At 41.2% G+C, this 21,319-nt stretch overlaps 1 protein-coding gene across 1 annotated transcript in view; it reads right to left on the bottom strand.

Annotated features, from left to right (window-relative positions):
- LOC141100971 (cyclic nucleotide-gated channel cone photoreceptor subunit alpha-like) overlaps positions 1 to 21,319 on the bottom strand; it is a 111,411-nt gene that overhangs the window by 48,481 nt on the left and 41,611 nt on the right. Inside the window, exon 2 of the mRNA XM_073589742.1 lies at positions 19,055 to 19,199. Within this exon, the coding sequence (XP_073445843.1) occupies positions 19,055 to 19,158 (104 nt within the window). The 5' untranslated portion in view covers positions 19,159 to 19,199. The remainder of the gene's footprint in view (positions 1 to 19,054; positions 19,200 to 21,319) is intronic.

A 21,319-nucleotide genomic window follows, 5' to 3' on the forward strand; every position in this document is an offset into this window, starting at 1 on the left:
AAACTACGAGGCATAGGTCCAAGAGTAGGAAGAGGTGGATGTGGCGGTATGGGTGGAAGAGGCAAGGGAGGAGTAATCCAACATTTATTTTTATTTTTTTTATTTTTTTTTATATTTCCTCATAGATAGTAAGCTTGCAGGCAGGGCCCTCATTTTTCTTGGTATCTGTTGATTTATGTATTATTGCTATTCTGTAATGTCTTTTATTGTCTGTGCAAGTCCCCTCTAAAATGTAAAGTGCTGTGGAATATGTTGGTGCTATAGAAATGAAATGTATTATTATATTGTATTTTTTTATCTTTTATGGAAATGACTTAAAACAACCTAAATTTATCAAAACTAAAACTAGATATCTAGAATAGCGATGCGTAGTTCCAAGTGTAGGAGGAAGTGGATGTGACTGTATGGGCGGGAGCGGCGGAGGAGGAGGTAGACAACATAGTTGTTTCATTTTTTTCCTTGGGGAGGAGGCACACAAATGAAATTAATGGCAAATGTAGTTGAATTCTGTCTGGTTGCGGCTGGTATGGTTGTCTAGTCATCCAAAGGTATGAGCAAGACCTGTGGGATCCACGCCTGGTTCATTTTAATAAATGTTAGGTTACCTATATTGGATGTGGACAGGCAGATACGCCTGTCTGTGATCACATCCCCTGCCGTGCAAATCACACATTCTGACATGACACTTGCCGCAGGACAGGCCAGCACCTCCACGGCATAAAGGGCAAGCTCGGGCCATGTGTCCAATTTGGAGACCCAGAAGTTAAATGAGGCAGACGCGTCTGTTAGTACATGGAGAACTGTTGACATCTACTCTTCCACCATGTTGTTGTGATGCTGGTTCCTGCTAATACGGACCCTGTTACATGGTGATGCTCTATGTTGTGGTGTGCTTATAAAGTTTTACCACATTTCGGCTATGCAAACCCTGCTTTCCGAGGTCCTGGCAGTATCCTAACTGCATTGACGACTTCCTCCTCTCCTTCTGCCTTGTTGTTCTACTGAGGCCCCGCTTTCAGGTAGGAAAGCCATTAGTAGCTTCTCTACTAGCGTCTGCTTGTATTCACACATTTGGCGCTCTCGCAGCAATGACGGAAGTAATGATGGTATGTTGTCCTTGTAGCTGGGATCCAGCAGGGTTGCCATTAACAACGAGCAACGACGAGCTGTCCTCGGTTTGAAGTGTATCTTCAGGGTACGCTGTATCCCACCAGCCACGCTCCAGTGATGCCTGTAAGCTTATCTGAGGGCCACCCTGCTCAGAGCATGGTTGTTCCTCCTCCTCTTCATCATCAACCTCCCAAACTGTCCCCTGTCTATACAGTTGGCTACCTGGTCACTGTTGGGACCATAACCCACCCTCTGAGTCATGTGTAGATGACAGGCCAGATAATGGTGTGAATTGGTCCTGTTCCTCTTCCTCTGATACCAACACTTCATCCATCACAGCCTGAATTTTTGTCCAGCAGGTATATAAGTAGTATAGTAACACTGATGATAGCATCAACTAAGTAGTCCATATTGGTGGAATATTCGAAGTAGCGCAAGACGGCCCAAATGTCCTGCATGGAGGCCCACTCATTAGTGGTGAAGTGGTGTTGTTCTGCTGAGCAACTCACCAGTGCATGCTGCAGCTGGAACTCCACTATTGCCTGCTGCTGTTCGCACAATCTCTTCAGCGCATACAAGGTTGAAGTTCCACCTTGTTGGTACATAGGATATGGGCGGGAAAGCAGAAGTGACACTGCAGTGCAGAAAGGCAAGCAACAAGGTGAGAAAGTTGAAAGTGCACATACACTGCCTACACTTTTAGCAGCAGCTTCAACATGTGTAGGTAGTTTTCAGGACGTTCTGCACCACCAAGTTCAGCACATGTGCCAGGCAAGGGATGTGCATCAAATCAGCTAGGCTCATAGCTGCTACCAGATTTAACACACAACCAGGCTGAGCTTGAGGTTCATAGGCACCAGCCATTCATCTGTTTGCAGTTTGATCCCAGTCCACAGCTCCTGCGGGTTGTGGGTTTTGTCTGCCAAACTGATGAGCTTCACAACAGCCTGCTGTCATTTCCTCTTGGCTGTGCTGAAGTTGGTTGGTGCAGGTTTTACTGTAACCAGATGAGGATGCAGTAGAGGAAGTGGAGTAGGGCAACCTGAACAGATAAACATTTAGCAATCCTCGGACATGGGTAAAAACGTCTTCGACCACTGTCCCAGCTGCCACTATATTTATCCAGTGGGCAATTAGGTTAGGGAGATGTAATAAAAAAAATAGGTGTTGTTCCAGCTTCTTATAAAATTCAACTTTATTTGTCAAAATTAAAAAGAAAGATGATGACAGACATGATGTAACATGATTAATGGCTACACGTTTCGAACAGTGCTGTCATTCAGGATCATGGCTTGTGGGTGGCTAGGGGGATATCTCCTCTGTCTCTCAAAAAGTTTTGAGGATCTCAATCTGTGCATGAGCGGCCTCCAGCGGCCATATTCCTGAACCCATATGATCCGGGAAATGGAGCGCAAGAGGCCCAGCCGAGATCTCAATCTGTGCACGCGCCGCCTCCGGCGGCCCACGGCTTCGGGAAGATGCACTTCACCGCACTGCTCACTGCCAACACCGAGCTTCCACACTTCTACCGTCGTGGGTACCCTGAGGAAGGGACACTGCTACATCTCTGCCACAACCCCCTGGTAAACCTGCATTCTGACTATAAGACGCACTCCCCATTTCCTTCCCAAATTTTTTTGGGGAAAAGTGCGTCTTATAATCCAAAAAATACAGTATTTATTTTAAAAAGTACTAGAAAACACACAACGGTCCCGAAAAATTATTTCTTTGGCCTATAAAAGGCAATGAGATGTCTGATGCCAATTATTTATTTGCAGCACTACTAAAAAACACACAGTGGTCCTAAAAAATTATTTCTTTGGTCGAGAAATGGCAACGAGATGGCTGATGACAGTTATTTATTTGCAGCACTACTGGAAGCATACATCTGTCCTGAAAAAAATATTTATTTGGCCTAGAAATGGCAACGAAGTCAATTATTTATTTTCAAAAGTACTAGAAAACACACAGTGGTCCTGAAAAATTATTTCTTTGGCCTAAAAATGGCAACAAGATGGCTGGTGCCAATTATTTACTTCCCATACTGCTATAAAACACACACCAGTTTGGAAATATTATTTATTTGGCCTTGAAATGGCAACAAGACAGCTGATGCCAATTATTTATTTCTCAGACTGCAAAAAAAACACTGGTCCAGAAAAAATATTTATTTGCCCTAGAAATGGCAACAAGATGACTGATGACAATTATTTATTTCCCAGACTACCAAAAATAAAAAGTCTGTGTTCGGTACAAACCCCAAACTTTATCACTCAGGTTAGCTCATCTCTACTGGTGAAAATGTGAAATGTTTGGCTGTAACAGAAGATTTTTCTCCAAAGAGCTGGAGAATAATGAGAATAATGAGTGTCTACAGGCAACAGTTAAGCATGGTCGAGATTCCTTGGAAGTTTGAGGTCTGCATTTCATCAAATGGAGTTGGGGAATTGGTGAGAATTAATGGTGTCCTCAGTGCTGAGAAATAAAGGCAGGTCCGCGTTAAGAACGATCTTGAGTCTAAAGCAGAACAAGGAGTCCTGGAAGTGATGATACGGTCTTCATAGAGCCCTAATATCTGCATCATGTCTGTCTGGGATTACATGTGACAGAAGGATTTGTGTGAATTTACGTTCACAGAAGATCTGTAGTTAGTTCTCCAAGATGTTTGGAATAATCTATTTGCCAAGTTCCTTTAAAAACTGTGTGCAAGAATATATGCTATTTTCAAGGCAAGTGAGGTAACAGTAAATATTGGTTTGATTTATATTTTTGCTTTTTGTTGATTGACAAAAATAAACTATTAACACTTCTATTTTTTAAGGCATTTTTTGCAGAATTTTTTCACATCTGCCTAAAACTTTTGTACAATACTGTATAATGTAGACATGTAGATAAAATAATGGTTATCAGAGGCAGAACATGCAGCTCTTTGGTTCCAAGTGCAAAATCTGTAACGGGTTTGGTGCCTACCATATGCTAATCATAATACAGTTTTTTGGCCACTTAATCTTTATCTAATCATACTTGTTAGTGCCATGATTTTGTAACACGTGCTCATACAAGTGCTTATCAAAAAATTAGAATATCATCAAAAAGTTAATTTATTTCAGTTGTTCAATACAAAAAGAGAAACTCATACATTATATAGAGTCATTACAAACAGAGTGATGCCTTTCAAGTGTTTCTGTTAATGTTGATGATTATGGTTTACAGCCAATGAAAACCCAAAAGTCATTATCTCAGGAAATTAGAATAATTGACAAAAAAACACCTGCAAAGGCTTCCTAAGCATTTAAAAAGTCCCTTAGTCTGTTTTAATAGGCTCCACAATCATGGGGAAGACTGTGGACTTGACAGATGTTCAGAAGGCAGTCATTGCCACACTCCACAAGGAGGGTAAGACACAAAAGGTCATTGCTAAAGAAGTTGGCTGTTCACAGAGTGCTGTTTTGTACTATGTTCTAACATACAAGCTTAGAATAATCCTCTACCTTTGGATAGTTGTCTAATTAGGAGGTATTTGTAATTGCATCTCCTTTTACTCTTGTCTTACTTGTTTGGGTGTACGTATTTTTGGTTAATAAAGATTAATGATTTTACTTGGTATAGGTTTCCCTGTTTTTGTAGGATTATATGTATATAATTTAAATTCACAAGTGTACTTGAGCTGTTTGAGAGACATAAGGGTCCATTATAATAATTACTGTGTGTCCCAATGATTAAAAGTAAATAATAGAACTATGTATCATTGTAGTGATATTGGTGCCGCTGTTCCCGGAGTGCAACGTCACATTAAGGCGTCATGTTCTTGTAAGAGGATCAGGGCCTAGTTGTCACGATCCATTTTTGGATCTGTGTCAGAGTTGGGATTCTCTTTTATAAACCTTTTTCCTTTCAGGCCCTCGGGGGTTAATATGGGTTTTTGCCCTGGTGGCCGCTGGTGTTACTACAAGTTTAGTGAGTCTGCTCCTGGGGTTTTCCCCCCCGGTGGCCGCTGGTGTTACTACAACTTTAGTGAGACATATGCTGGGTTTCCCCCCAGAGGCCGCTGGTGTTACTACATGTTTAATTAGTCAGCAGGTGGCGACCACCCCCCTCCTTCCTATAAAAGGTCATCAGGTGCTGTAGCTCACTGTTGGTAATACTGGTCATTTGGAAGCCAACCATGCTGAAGAGAGAAGCTGTCTTGAGTAGTGCTGTTTATAGCTGATCTGGAGCAGTGGTTATCCTGCCGGAAGCGGTGTTTGGGTGCCTTACTCTGTGGTCCGGTGCATGACTGCAGAGCAAGCTAAGTGTTGTTGTTTTTCCCTGTCTGTTATTTTCCCTGGTGTCTTATTAGAACAGCGGTGGGACCAGTGTCCGCACTTGCCAGTTCCCTAGTAAGTGATAGGTGCAGAGTAAGTGAGGGACCTAGGTATCCTGGTCGGCGACAGGTTGAAAGAATCTGTATAGGGAACGTGAAGAGAGTTCAGGGCTCTTCCTTAGGAGAGTGCAGGAGGTGTCCACTTCCCCATTCCCTATTGAAAGGCCCACCATTGTAATTGTGTCCCCGGTATCCCCTTGTTTTGTCTTGTTGTTTGGTGACCGACTGATCGTTGGGTCAAGTCACGCAGGGCCAGTCGCTTCGTGACACTAGTCCTTTAAATGTTGATGCTACTGTTTACATGTACATAATTGCTATCAGTATTTACGTGTCTTTGTATTCTGTATATACATGTTTATTGCTATATGTAAGCTAGGGACAGTGCAGTTAAGGAAAAGGCCACTAGATCGGGCACTGAGTACACTGCATAGGAAAGCTAGTTGTAGGACACTTTAGAGGTTATTTGTAGGAGTGGTAGCTGGGGAATAAGGTAGACAGATCCTGAATATAGTCAGACGGGGTAGACCCATGGTGTGCTCAGGTGGCCTTGGGGCCTGAGATGCTTAGCTATCACACAACGTTCCCAAGTAGAGAAACCCAGCCAACCATAGAAAGGAGTGGAAGTACTCAGGAGGAAGAGAAGCGTGCAGTGCATGGTATCCACAGCATCGTAGTGAAGAAGTTACTGATGAAGTTACTGAAGAAGTTTTGGTGCTGAAGTAGTAGATAGGGCCACCAGCGAGTGCGCAGGCAGGATAACCAAAAGGGGGTAGACGACCAAGTAGATGATTATTTCCTTGTTTGGGCTGAAGTCGGTTCCAGGGAGATAGGTTGAAGTGCCGATTTCACCGATTTCCTCGTCCCGTTGTAACTTTGTGGCCTATTCCAGTGAAGTAGAAGAAGTAAGGGAAAGAAAAAGAATAATGCATTGCTAGTACTGTGACAAGTGTGCTGGAAGTGTTATGGATGTGCTGTGTCCTGAAGAGAATAAATAAATAAACCCGTTATGTTTAAAGTTGCTTTGGACTCTGACTCCTGTCCTTTAAGTGAACGGAAGAACGAGGAACACAGCAGGGAAGAAGCAGCTGACAGCACAGTGAGTATGGATTGTGCTGACCTGTGCAACCCAGCCGTATTATTACATTCTCACTGTAGCCAATCAACAGCCGCTCTTTGGCTGCAAGTTGCAACTCATGACTATTCTGTCATAGAGGATGTCCATTTTGGCAAATAATAAAGGCTGCGCAAAACAAGGGCCGCTGATCGCCTGCAGAAGTTACGTGACACCATAATGTCACATCATCTTCTTGTAATAGCACTGATGACATTGTAGGGTGCCTAGGAGAGGTAGTCACGGGCGATCTACTGCTTCTGCTCGCTCTGGCAGCCTACAGACAAAAGGTGTCCCAGTCCCAGTATGCTGCTATGTGTAGGGTTCATCACACCTACTTGTGGCCCATAGGCCTCCACTGGTTCCAGGCTTTGCATTCATCTTCCAGAACCTTCGCAGCAAACAATATAGGTGACAATGAATTTGGTAAAACAGTCAAACTTTTACTTGGCAGCTTTCAGTCATTACAATCAAGCAGATAGGATATGACCCAACGGGTTACAGTCTTTCCCACAGGTACTGGATTTAACTTCAGTCCCAGGTCTCAGCATGGTGGAGCATGCCTCTTGGTAACTTCTCTAGTGCTAGGAACTCTTTTCCACAAGCAGTACACCTGGGTTTCATGACCTCCCACCTCTGAGAGTTTGAGTCCATCTTTCCCTGCAGCACCGCAGGCTTAGTGCACCTAAAGGCTCTGATATCCATCTCGAGCTTCCCAGGCCGACAGATGGACTCACACGGAAAGGTTCTTTGGCAATCCACTGCCCCAAGTAACAGGCTCACGCTGTCTCTAGCAGCCTATTGCCTGTGACCGCTGCTGTCACTTCACCACCTCACTTCCTCTAACTTAACTTGGCACTCTCAGCTATTCCTCCTTAATCTGGGCCGGCCGTTACAGTTAACACTGTCTACTCTAACCTGCAGCCTCACTTGGGGTGTCAAAGACTAGAACATCACCTTCACCACTCCTATAGCTTCACAGGAACAGCACTGCTGCAAGAGGTGGATATATATTGTTTTTACTTCAATTGGGCTATTGAATTCACTAAGCTAGGGTTGTCCAGTAGTGGACAACCCCTTTAATGAATACTATTTCTTATCAAGTGCAGAATGCTCCATGTATTCTACATGCATCGGAAAGAAGAGAGCACCTGTCGCATCTTATATCCTCTGCACAATATATACAGCTCTGGCAAAAATTAAGAGACAACTGAAAAATTTTCATTTTGTCTGATTTTTCTCTTTACAGGTATATTTTTGAGTAAAATATAAATTGCTCTTTTATTCTATAAACTACTGAAAACATGTCTTCGAATTTCCAAGCACTAAATTTTGTATTTATTTTCAGAAAATGAGAAATGGTCAAAATAAAAAAATACAGTGCTTGCAGACCTCAAGTAATGCTAAGAAAACAAGTTCATAATCATTTAGAAACAACAATACTAATGTTTTAACTCAAGAAAGGCACATCCAGCCCATGAATGGCAGCGCTTCCCAGGACTCACATCCAAAGATGATATTTCATATTTTTTTATTTGATAGGTTAAAAAAGAGGAGATACAACGCGTTTCAGATACAGTGTATATCCTTCATCAGGTATCATAAAAACACAGTACAAATCCTAATAGTGTAAAATTCAATTACACTTATATATAGCAGCAACCTTTTATCCCAGTCTCAGAAACTTGACTTAGGGTGTGGACCAAGTTCAGGAACACACCCACTGATTGATCTATATATGTGTAACTGAATTTCATACTATTAGGATTTGTACTGTGTTTTTATGTTACCTGATGAAGGATATACACTGTAACCGAAATGCGCTGCATCTCCTCTTTTTTAACCTATCAAATAAAAAAATATGAAATATAATCTTTGGATGTGAGTCCTGGGAAGCGCTGCCATTCATGGGCTGGATGTGCCTTTCTTGATTTACTCATCCTGTGTGAGCCTGAATCTGGCTCTTTCACTTGGATCCACCAGGGGAAGAGTCTTGAGGAGATCATTTGCATATTCCCAGTGCCTTCTGGGATAAGTGAAGAGTCTCCGCGAGCTCAACGATCACTGGGTTTTGGCTGTTGCAGCTGAAAAGAGGAAATCGGAAAACCAGGGGAAGAGTCTTGAGGAGATCATTTGCATATTCCCAGTGCCTTCTGGGATAAGTGAAGAGTCTCCGCGAGCTCAACGATCACTGGGTTTTGGCCGTTGCAGCTGAAAAGAGGAAATCGGAAAACCAGGGGAAGAGTCTTGAGGAGATCATTTGCATATTCCCAGTGCCTTCTGGGATAAGTGAAGAGTCTCCGCGAGCTCAACGATCACTGGGTTTTGGCCGTTGCAGCTGAAAAGAGGAAATCGGAAAACCAGGGGAAGAGTCTTGAGGAGATCATTTGCATATTCCCAGTGCCTTCTGGGATAAGTGAAGAGTCTCCGCGAGCTCAACGATCACTGGGTTTTGGCCGTTGCAGCTGAAAAGAGGAAATCGGAAAAACCGCGCTCCGGCTCATCTTTCATCGTTTTTAAGAAATCTCAAGATGGAAGAGGCCAGGAGCCATTTGGTGAGCTGCATTTCTTGCTACATGTTCACAGACTTACCAGTGGAAAAGCCAAACTTCACATGCCACAAATGCAAGCTTGTGTCCCTGTTGGAGGAAAAGTTGCAAAATCTCGAAGAGAGGTTAGCTACGTTGAAGATCATTAAGGAAGGTGAAGAGTTCTTAGACAGAGCAGAATTATCTCTTCATGCTTCAGAAAGAGAAGGAATTCGAAGTGCACCTGAAGAAACAGAGGAATGGAGACATGTGACCCAGAGAAGCAGGAGGATCAGGAGGCAGTCAGCACCCATACTGCTCAGAAACCAGTACCAGGCTCTCACGCAGGAAAACAATGAAGAAATACATCAGGAAAATACTTTGCCAACAAGCAGCAACCTTGTACGCCTTCAGAGTCCTCCTGGATGGAGAAAGAAAAATGTTGTGAAGAAGAAACGGAGAGTGGTGGTCATGGGGGATTCCCTGTTGAGAGGAACTGAGGCCGCTATCTGCAGACCGGATATAACTTCAAGAGAAATGTGTTGTCTTCCAGGTGCAAAAATTAAAGATGTGTCTGACAGGATATCAGGACTCTTCAGACCTACAGATGACTACCCATTCCTGCTACTACATGTGGGGACAAATGACACTGCAAGAAACGACCTGGAAACCATCTGCAGAGACTTTGAAGACTTAGGCAAGAAAGTGAAAGAACTGGGAGCGCAGGTGGTCTTCTCTTCCATCCTCCCAGTGGATGGCCATGGAACAAGGAGGTGGAATAAGATTCTGCAGGTGAACAACTGGCTACGTCGATGGTGCCGTCAGCAACGATTTGGATTTCTGGATCACGGAGTGAACTACTTATACGATGGACTACTTGCTAGAGATGGGGTGCACCTTACGAAGACTGGAAAGCATGTATTTGGAAGTCGCCTTGTTACACTTGTAAGGAGAGCTTTAAACTAGAACAACATGGGAAGGGAAGCAAAAGACCAGAAAAAGCCATACACCTGACAAATGCTATTGAGAACTCTGCTATTAGAAGTGGAAAGGAAGAACAAAGACGAAAGAATCTAATTAATAAAAATATTGGAGAAAGAGAAACCAATCACAAACTAAAATGTTTCTATACTAATGCACAAAGCATGGGCAACAAACAAGGAGAATTGGAACTACTAACACAGGAAAAGAAATATGATGTCATTGGAATCACTGAAACTTGGTGGGACAATACACATGATTGGAATACAAGACTAGAAGGATACAACTTATTTGCAAGAAACAGACTTGATAAACGAGGAGGGGGTGTCGCATTGTATGTTAGAAATGCGTATATCTGCACAGAGATTGAAGCTTCAGAGACTGGGAGTTCTGTGGAAACTGTTTGGGTAAGAATACAAGGACAGAACAATGGAAAGGACACAATTGTAGGCATTTACTACAGGCCGCCTGTGCAACCTGAAGCTATGGATGAACTCTTTATGCATCAAATGGCCAAGTTCTCCAAAAAATATGACATAGTTGTCATGGGAGATTTCAACTATCCAGACATTTGTTGGGAATCTCTCTCAGGCAAAACTAACAGGTCAAGGAAATTCTTATCCTCTCTTGCTGACAACTTTATCTTCCAAAAGGTAAGGGAGAAAACAAGGGGAACTGCTACTTTGGATCTAATCCTTATAAACAGGGAGGAAATGGTTGAGGAGGTAAAAGTGGCTGGGACCCTAGGAGGTAGCGACCATGCTATTTTAGAATTTTGGATAACTAGAGGCGGAAGACCTGTGAAGACTCAGACGTCAAGGTTAGATTTCAGAAAGGCAGATTTTAGGGGATTCAGAAAGAGAATTGGAGGGATCCAATGGCTGGATATCCTTAAAGACAAAAATGTCCAGGAAGGATGGGAAATCTTGAAAAATGAAATTCTCAAAGCACAGTTGTTAACAATTCCGAAAAGAGGGAAGAATAGGAAGCAGTTAAGGAAACCAGGATGGATGAACACAGAACTTAAGCACATGCTAAAAAGGAAGAAAAAAATGTTTATAAAATGGAAAGAGGGAGGCATATCTAAAGAAGAATATAATGCTGTCTGCAGAACCTGCAGGGCACAAATCAGATTAGCTAAAGCTGAAAATGAATTGAGGCTTGCAAGAGATGTCAAAAGCAATAATAAAGGATTTTGGGGATATGTCAAAAGTAAAAGAAAAGTCAAAGATGCCATAGGATTTTTACAGGATGAAAATGATGAAATGGTAAGACAGGATGTTGAGAAGGCTGAACTTATAAATTCCTATTTTGCATCTGTTTTCTCTCAGAAAGGAAATGTAACATCAACTGTTATTCACTGTCCTATTAAGGGAATAGAAGAATCCAGGATATCTATAAACAGAAAGATAGTGAGGAAACACTTAGCTAGCCTAAATGAATTCAAGTCTCCAGGTCCAGATGAATTACACCCCAGAGTACTGAAGGAGATAGCAGAAGAAATTTTTGAACCCCTCTCTATAATCTTTGAAAATTCTTGGAGAACAGGAGAAGTGCCAGAAGACTGGAGAAGAGCAAATGTTGTTCCTATCTTCAAAAAGGGGAAGAAGGTGGACCCAGGTAACTATAGGCCGGTGAGTCTGACTTCTATACCAGGAAAGATCTTTGAACAAATTATTAAACAACATGTATGTCAATACCTGGATAAGAATGAAGTGATTAAACAGAGTCAGCATGGGTTTGTAACTAATAAGTCATGTCAGACTAACTTAATTTCCTTCTATGACGGTATCACTGATTGGGTGGATCAAGGAAATGCTGTAGATATAGTATATCTTGACTTCAGCAAAGCATTTGACAAAGTCTCTCATACAATCCTTATTGAAAAAATGATTAAGTATGGAATGGACAAGGCAACTGTTAGGTGGATTCATAACTGGCTTAGTGATCGGACCCAAAGAGTGGTCGTAAATGGCTGCACATCCAGTTGGAAGAATGTCTCAAGTGGGGTACCACAGGGCTCTGTCCTGGGCCCTGTATTGTTCAACATCTTTATCAACGATTTAGATGAAGGAATTGAGGGTAAACTGATTAAATTTGCTGATGACACAAAGCTAGGAGGGATAGCTAATACTAGAGAAGAGAGAGAGAGGATTCAAAAAGATTTAAATAAACTGGAGAAGTGGGCAGCAACTAACAGAATGGTTTTTAACAGGGAGAAATGCAAAGTACTACATCTGGGCAATAAAAATGGAAAAAGCATATATAGAATGGGAGGAATAGGGCTAAGTGACAGCACATGTGAAAAAGACTTGGGTATACTAATAGATCACAGACTGAATATGAGTCAACAGTGTGATGCAGCAGCAAAAAAGGCAAATGCAATTCTAGGATGTATTAACAGAAGCATACAGTCTAGATCACGTGAAGTCATTATTTCCCTCTACTCCTCTTTGGTCAGACCTCATCTGGAATATTGTGTCCAGTTTTGGGCACCACATTTTAAAAAAGACATCAACAAACTGGAGCAAGTTCAGAAAAGAGCGACCAGAATGGTGACCGGTCTGCAAACCCTGTCTTATGAGGAAAGGTTGCAGGATTTGGGAATGTTTAGTTTGCAAAAGAGAAGACTGAGAGGAGACTTAATAGCTGTCTACAAATATCTAAAGGGCTGTCACATTGTAGAAGGATCAACTTTATTCTCATTTGCACAAGGAAAGACTAGAAGCAATGGGATGAAACTGAATGGGAGGAGACACAGATTAGATATTAGAAAAAACTTTTTGACAGTTAGAGTGATCAATGAGTGGAACAGGCTGCCACGAGAAGTGGTGAGTTCTCCTTCAATGGAAGTCTTCAAACAGAGGCTGGACAGACATCTGACTGGGATGATTTAGCGAATCCTGCTTTGAGCAGGGGGTTGGACCAGATGGCCCAGGAGGTCCCTTCCAACTCTACGATTCTATGATTCTATGATTCTATGATTCTATGAGGCAAGCTGCAAGCCTTGTATGTTGAGAAGTATCCCAGAAGGAAGGATTTTTGAGGATACACAATCTAAAGCCATATTAGTCTTCTATCAGGTGAGTGCATAAAATTATGCACCCTTTAAAGACTACAATATTGTGTTTATGCACTTAGAGCGCCACGATTTGTCTGTTCTTCTCTCCCACACAGGGTTTTTTTTGCAATGTTTTAACTCAGGAAGAGTTCAGAAATCAATATTTTATGGAATAACCATGATTTTTAATCACAGCTTTCATGCATCTTGGCATGCTTTTCACCAGTCTTTCATACTGCTTTTGGGTGACCTTATGCCACTCCTGGTACAAAAATTTAAGCAGTTCTTCTTTGTTTGATGGCTTGTGACCATCGATCTTCCTCTTGATTACATTCCAGAGGTCTCAATAGGGTTCAGGTCTGGAGATTGGGCTGGCCATGACAGGGATTTCATGTGCTGGTCCTTCATCCACACATTGATTGACCTAGGTGTGTGGCATGGCGCATTGCATTGTAACCACCGATCGACCAAACCGCTGCACGACCAGCTCTACCCTCGCCTACTGTATTATCACCCATCCCTTGAAGATTGTGAGCCCTCGCGGGCAGGGTCCTCTCTCCTCCTGTACCAGTTATGACTTGTATTTTTTAAGATTATTGTACTTGTTTTTATGTATACCCCTCCTCACATGTAAAGCGCCATGGAATAAATGGCGCTATAACAATAAATAATAATAATAATAATAATAATTGTCCTGCTGGAAAAAAAACAGTCCTCAGGGTTGGGGAACATTGTCTGAGCAGAAGGAATCAACTGTTTTTCCAGGATAACCTTGTATGCGACTTGATTCATATGTCCTAACCTGCCCAATTCCAGCCTTACTGAAGCATCCCAAGATCATCACCGATCCTCCACCAAATTTCACAGTGAGTGCAAGACACTGTGGCTTGTACGCCTCTCCAGATCTCTGTCTAACCATCAGATGACCAGGTGTTGGGCAGAGCTGAAAATAATTTCCAACAGGTATAGGAGAAATGTATTTGCAGTTGGGAAAAATGACTGAAAGATAGATAAGAGCAAACTTGAACTGGCTGAGATGAGCTTAGAAGTAGCCAAAGCATCTCTCAATGAGTAAGCATATATCAAAAGAAACCAGGCACGGAACTGCGTATGTAATCTAGGATAGTATAAAAAACTAAGAGGCTCATGCAGTCTTTGTACTTGATGTACAACTAGCATCTCCTTCAGCACCATTGCATTATGCAGGAACAATGGAATGGAATTGCAGACATTGTGGCCAACAGAATCCAATTGGGGTTAATTAATGTGTTTAGTAGGTTCCTAAGGGCCCCGTCACACATAGCAATCTTGCTAGCGAGATCACTGCTGAGTCACAACTTTTGTGACACAACAGCGATCTCACCAGCAAGATCGCTGTGTGTGACAGCGATCAGCGACCGGCCCCCCTGCCGGTATCGCTGATCGCTGCAAGAAACCTCTGGACATTTTTTTCGTCGCTGATCTCCCGCTGGCCAGCACGCATCGCTGCGTATGACAGGCAGGAGACCAGCGATCAGCTGTAAAATAATAAAAAATATTGTTATTCTCACCTTCCGACGTCCCGCGCAGTCTTCCCGCCTCTCTCCACGCTCCCGGTCCCAGTAATCCTTTGCAAGAATGACCGCGAGACTTCGCGATCCCGCAAGAACGGACGTCATCGCGGTAATTGTCGCAAAGGATTACTGGGACCGGAGCGTGGAGAGAGGCGGGAAGACTGCGCGGGACGTCGGAAGGTGAGAATAACAATATTTTTTATTTTAATTCTATTTTTTACATGGATCCATGGCATCAGCGCTAACGAACACAGCGATGCCGCGCGCGTGGCGTTGCTGTGCTAATCGCTGGTGAAGCTGACTGTTTGACAGCTCACCAGCGATCACATAGCGACTTACCAGCGATCCTGACACGTTGATATCATTGTCGGGATTGCTGGTAAGTCGCTATCTGTGACTCCAGCTTAAGCCCAAGAATAGCGCCTATGCTCCCGATGAGAGCCATGAGACATGTACACTTTCTACCTCCTAGGAAAGAAAATAACCTGCTGATACATGGTCTGCCCCAGATATGACCAACAGCAATATATTGGGCCTGGTCCCCCAGTGAGCTAATTTTTCTCGCTACAAAGTTCATGGACCCTCAACATTTAGAATGCGTCTCCAGGATGTCCAGGAGGTATATCAGGCTACATGGGAAGCTCTAGTCTCAGTCATTTTACAGAAAGTGATTGACTCCTTACTATTGTTCCAGTGTTTCATAAATGGCCTTAGATCTATAGTCCAAACTACAGTATGCACCCATCGCCTGTAGTGGCGCAATGTGCAAGGGTTGATCTAAAGGAAATATCCAAGGGTGCTGAAATAGAAAGCATCTCAAAGAAAGAGTTAATTTGGACTCATGCAGCCTAGAAAGGGAATAAGGAGATAGAGAGGGGAAAGTAACCATCATGGGGGAAGTAACTATCATCTTGGCTCAAAAACATACCCAGCCAGCTGTGGGCACATAGAAAACCTGACTTGGGAAAACTGCCCATTCACCTGTGGAAAGAAAACTTAAACCAGATGCCCAACCCCCTGTATAAAGCAGTACCAGTTGAGCGCTACCCAGAATTTATCAATACATGAAAACATCCAAGAGCTCCAGAGAGGGTTTCTTGTTGTCCTGTTTAACACCTCCCATATAACTATCAAATGCTGCCATGTTCTAAATCCAGCTACACAATTTACAGTGGATTTTGAAAGGGGAGGATATCAGGATGGGGAAGAGGGAGGGACCATGAGCCAAGACCTGCCCTTGTTTTTCTAACAGATGAGGAAGCTCAGTTTGATTTGACACATGAACAAGATTATCACGCATTGTTGGAGGCAAAAACAAAGGGTCTGACTAACCCCTTTGTTGAGTATTTTGTAGACAGTTCAGAGCTTGGTACAGCGAACAAGAATGATTCATCACCAGGTATGCAGTAGTCCACAATGGTAGGGCAGTAATATAAGAACCACTACCCTCCAGCTGAGCTGAAGGCACTCACTGCAGAGTGCAATCTGGGATGAGATTAATGTATTTTCAGACATATGATATGCTTTTGGGGTAGCACATGACGTTTGCGCCTTTTGGCATAGCTGTAATTTCCTGATCTCTGCTGGCAAACCCATAAAGAATGTGCAAGTGGTAGAGCAGCTAATCACAGCACTCATCCGTCCCTGAAGGGAAGCCATAGTCAAAGTACCAGCACACACACAGGAACAAAAACCCTTGTAGTAGGCAATGCCTTGGCCAACCAGGTGGCTAAGGAAGCAGTACCAATACCTCTGACTGGAATACTTGCTATAGCAGATGAGGCTCCCCCAGAGGACTTCGCGACCAAGAGTGCCGGAATCCCATTTTAACAGAGAAGATTATCACTGCCCTTGCCCCAGTGGTTATTGGTCGCGAGCTACTGCAGATCTTCCACACCCAGGCTTCACCACATGAACTGTGCGCATCAGCCAAAGCAAGTGTCGTATGGTCAGAGTCAGGGGTAGGGCAGGTTAAAAGCAGGATTTGCCTCTCACGCAGCCTGTTCCCCATAATGGATGACCTGGCACATTTCCTGAGGCATAATTCAAAGTATTTGATGTGTGCAGTAGTGCCGCAAACTGGTGGGCCCCAAGGTTCTCAAATGTGGCTACAAAGTATGTCTTGTTTGTGCGAAACATAACCCCAGTAGTCCTATTTGAGTCCCACAGAAAGGCACACCAAAACCAGAATACCTGTTTCAGAGACTGCAGATGAACTATATGTTAGGTACTTATGAATGCTTCCTGGTATGCACTGGACTCTTCTCTGGGTAGCCTGAAACGTGGACTAGACCAAAGCTAGCAGAAAAAGTGATAAGTGATCTGGTCTGTAGATATAGTGTACCTGAGACCATACAGAGTGACAGAGCTACTCACTCAAAATGATGCCTTGACATCTGTTATCTGATGTCTTATTTCAGAGAAATCTATTTTTTTCTTAAATGCAAAGGAGCTCTTAAGATCTATGGGCTGGACATAGATCTACCTGAGAATCTCTCCAGAGCCTATTTTATATAAAAGGGGATTTAACAGTGTGAGACTGACAGTCTGCTATCCTGATCTACAGAGATTGACAGGTAGCACGTATCAGGCACTGGCTGTATGAACTCAGCCAGATATGTTTGACTGCAGCGATTCTGAGAAAAACATGCTACCCCTTAATGACCGGAGCTTTTTTCCGTTTTTGCGGTTTTATTTTTTGCTCTCCTTCCCAGAGCCATAACTTTTTTATTTTTCCATCAATATAGCCATGTGAGGGCTTATGTTTTACGGGATGAGTTGTACTTTTGAATGACATCATTGGTTTTACCATGTCGTGTACTTGAGAATGGGAAAATATTCCAAGTGCGGTGAAATTGCAAAAAAAGTGCAATCCCACACTTGTTTTTTGGGTGCCTTTTTTGCTAGGTTCACTAAATGCTAAAAATTACCTGTTATAATGATTCTCCAGGTCATTATGAGTTCATAGACTCCAAACATGTCTAGATTCTTTTTGATCTAAGTGGCAAAAAAATTCCAAAGTTTGCTAAAAATAAAATAATAAAAAAATTGCACCATATTCCAAGAACCGTAGCATCTCCATTTTTCGTGTTCTCAGGTTGGGTGAGGGCTTATTTTTTGCGTGCCGAGCTGACGTTTTTAATGAGACCACTTGTGTGCAGATATGTTCTTTTTATCGCCCGTTATTGCATTTTAATGCAATGTAGTGGTGACCAAAAAAACGTAATTCTGGCGTTTTGATTTTTCCCGGCTACGCCTTTTAGTGATCAGGTTAACCCCTTAACGTCCAATGACGGTTACAGTCCATCATTGGACGTCTCCCCCGCTTTGATGAGGGCTCCGGCGGTGAGCCCGCATCAATGCCGGGACATGTCAGCTGTTTTTCTGCTACATATAGGCGATCTGAACAACACCTATATGTAGCAGAGACGAACGTGCTATGGCAGCTTCTATTGAAGCATGCCAAAAGTAAAAAAAAGTTTTAAAAAATATATAAAAAAATAAAAAAACCTTAAAGTTTAAATTACCCCCCTTTCACCCTATTCAAAGTAAAACAATAAAAAAGGTCACCCATACACATATTAGGTATCGCCGCATTCAGAATCGCCTGATCTATCAATAAAAAAAAGGATTAACCTGATTGCTAAGCGGAGTAGCGAGAAAAAAAATCAAAACGCCAAAATTGTGTTTTTTTGGTCGCTATGACATTGCATTAAAATGCAATAACAGGCGATCAGAAGAATGTATCTGCAAAAAATTGGTATCATTAAAAACATCAGCTCAGTGAGCAAAAAATAAACCTGCACCCAACCCGAGATCACAAAAAATGGAGACGATACGGGTATCGGAAAATGGCGAAAACTTTTTTTTTTTAACAAACGTTGGAATTTTTTTTCACCACTTAGATAAAAAATAACCAAGACATTTTTGGTGTCTATGAACTCGTAATGACCTGGAGAATCGTAATGGCAGGTCACTTTTAGCATTTATTGAACATAGCAAAAAAGCCAAGCAAAAAGCAAGAGTGGGATTGCACTTGTTTTTCAATTTCACCGCACATGGAATTTTTTTTCCGTTTTGTAGTACACGACATGGTAAAACCAATGGTGTTGTTCAGAAGTACAACTCGTCCCACAAAAAGTAAGCCCTCACATGGCCATATTGACGGAAAAATAAAAAAAATAAAAAAGTTATGGCTCTGGGAAGAAGGGGAGGGAAAAATGAAAATGCAAAACCAAAAATACCCCTGGTCGTTAAGGGGCTAAAACTCTTTATTGATAGGGCAATTCTGAACGCGGCGATACCTAATATGTGAATGTGTTTTTTTTGCATGTTACATTGATTTACCTGCTGTTTCCATTTTCAATTCTTTCTATATCTTCATCAATTGTTCTGACGGATATTCTGTGCAGCACTGGATATGATGATTGTGTAGTCACTATGGCAGCCATCCTGAATCACAACCAATTGGTCTTCACAGTGTAGTAAATGGCTAAATAAACAAAAAAAAGATTTGCATCAGTATACAAAAAGGACAAATATTAGGAAGCTGAAATGTGAACTGCTGTGTGCAGTGTGGTTACTTTGCAGTAATGAGTTAGTTCACATTGCCTTGTGCCCAGAGAAACCAATTGACCTGATTAGTAATACCACAAAGAACCGTAGAAAATTAAAAGGAATTATATAACAGAAATCATATAGGGTTCGTTTAAAAGTGGATGCTCATGGAGGAATGGTAGACCATTCGAGAGAAACTGCATACCGAAAGAAAAAACCCGAATTTAATGGTCAATGTTGCGAAAATTTAAAAGTAATAAAAAATATATATTTTAAAATAAAATAAAATTATTAAAGAAATTTTTTAGAGACAATAATAATATAATTACACCATTAAAAAGAGTTGTCCAGAAAAAGAGTGACAAAAAAAATATATAAAAAGAGCCAAACCAATAGTGTAGGCTCAAACAATGTGTCAGTGTATTCAAAGCAAGCTGCAAAAGTGCAATATGAGCCAACAAATGTCACTCTTTTTCTGGACAACTCTTTTTAATGGTGTAATTATATTATTTCATAGGTATGGACCGTTGGTTATGTTGTTTATTAAACCTACATAGGTATATATTCTAATTAATTTGAGCACACATTGCTTTTTTACATATATGTACCACTATTATATAATAAAGGTATTTTAAATATTATTATTGTCTCTAAAAAATTTCTTTAATAATTTTATTTATTTTAAAATATATCTTTTTTATTACTTTTAAATTTTCGCAACATTGACCATTAAATTCAGGTTTTTTCTTTCGGTATGCTTGTGCCCAGAGGTAGTCCCCAGTTTCTCTGGACAAATCAGTGAATTAATCTCCTCCAACATAAGACACTTTATGACTAATTCAATATTGCATTTTCACCTATTTTTTATTTAGTCTTTCCTGTTTTAAGCCTTTTTTTGCATCAAATTCTTCTTTTAAGTTTTTTCTACCTTGTTTGTCTGATTTTTTCTCTATGCGCCATTGTAGGTGTTTTTTTTTAACTCAAATGCTTTGGAATGCTGTCAATGAGGTTACTAAAGATTGCCTGAGGAATGTTCTGCCACGTTGAATGCACTTGGACATGCAAATCATCAAAATCCACTGCCATCAGCTCCCTTTACAGTTCCCTGGCAAATGATGTCTCAGATGTGGTCTTTGGGAAACAAGTCTATAAAGATGTGGCAGGCCATGGTAGCAGGTTTAAATCACACAGTAGAACCTCAATACTGGGCAAAAAAAAAGCAAAATGTTTTGAAAAATTAGTTTCCGTTTTTTCATCACTTGCATTGACACATCTATCAATCCTATGACATCTACAATTGGATGAGTTTTCTTTTTTTTTATATTTATTATTGTTATTGTTATTTTATTTATTTTTTGTTTTGTCATAGTGAATGAAATAAAAACAGAATCCAATAATCATGGCACAATTTCAGTAGGTTTTTTTCACCATCAAACTCCACAAAATTAGTAAAAATTATACAATACATTAAATGTACCCCAAAATGAAGCCATTTAAAAATACAACTTGCAAATGTCAAGCCCTGATATGGTTACAATGATGGATTTTTAAAAAAAAGTTACTGGAGTTAAAATGCAAAGAAAAAATGTAATTGCTGTCATTCATTACAAGATTAAGCTTCGTATTTAAAGGGTCAAATTCATTATTGCATTTGAGCCTTTTTGTTGTTTATTTGTTCTGTTTTTTTATGCTTTTTCTTTAGTGCCTAAATCTTCTCCTTAATTTAAAACCAATTTTATATTTGTTTGCTTGCTTTTTATGTTTGCCATTCTAGTCATAGTTTCGGGTTTCTAACAAAATCTGGACCAAATGTGCTTCAGTTATCCTCTGGAAAAATGTTGTATACACTAGGTATTTCGGCACAAATCTTGCTCCACTTTGCAAAACGTACAATAATTTTTCACCAATCAGGTAAAGGACAATATTAAAAAAATAATAATTTAATGTTGTATAAAATTTATGAATCGTGTGATCCAATTTGAAGAATTTGACGCAAAACACGTCAACGAATACCACAAGACAAAAAAAGAAAAATGACTAAAAGAAAACCCAAAT

The sequence above is a fragment of the Dendrobates tinctorius genome, unplaced genomic scaffold (assembly GCF_039654945.1).
Source record: "Dendrobates tinctorius isolate UK_male_01 unplaced genomic scaffold, ASM3965494v1 ptg000112l, whole genome shotgun sequence".
Taxonomy (NCBI): domain Eukaryota; kingdom Metazoa; phylum Chordata; class Amphibia; order Anura; family Dendrobatidae; genus Dendrobates; species Dendrobates tinctorius.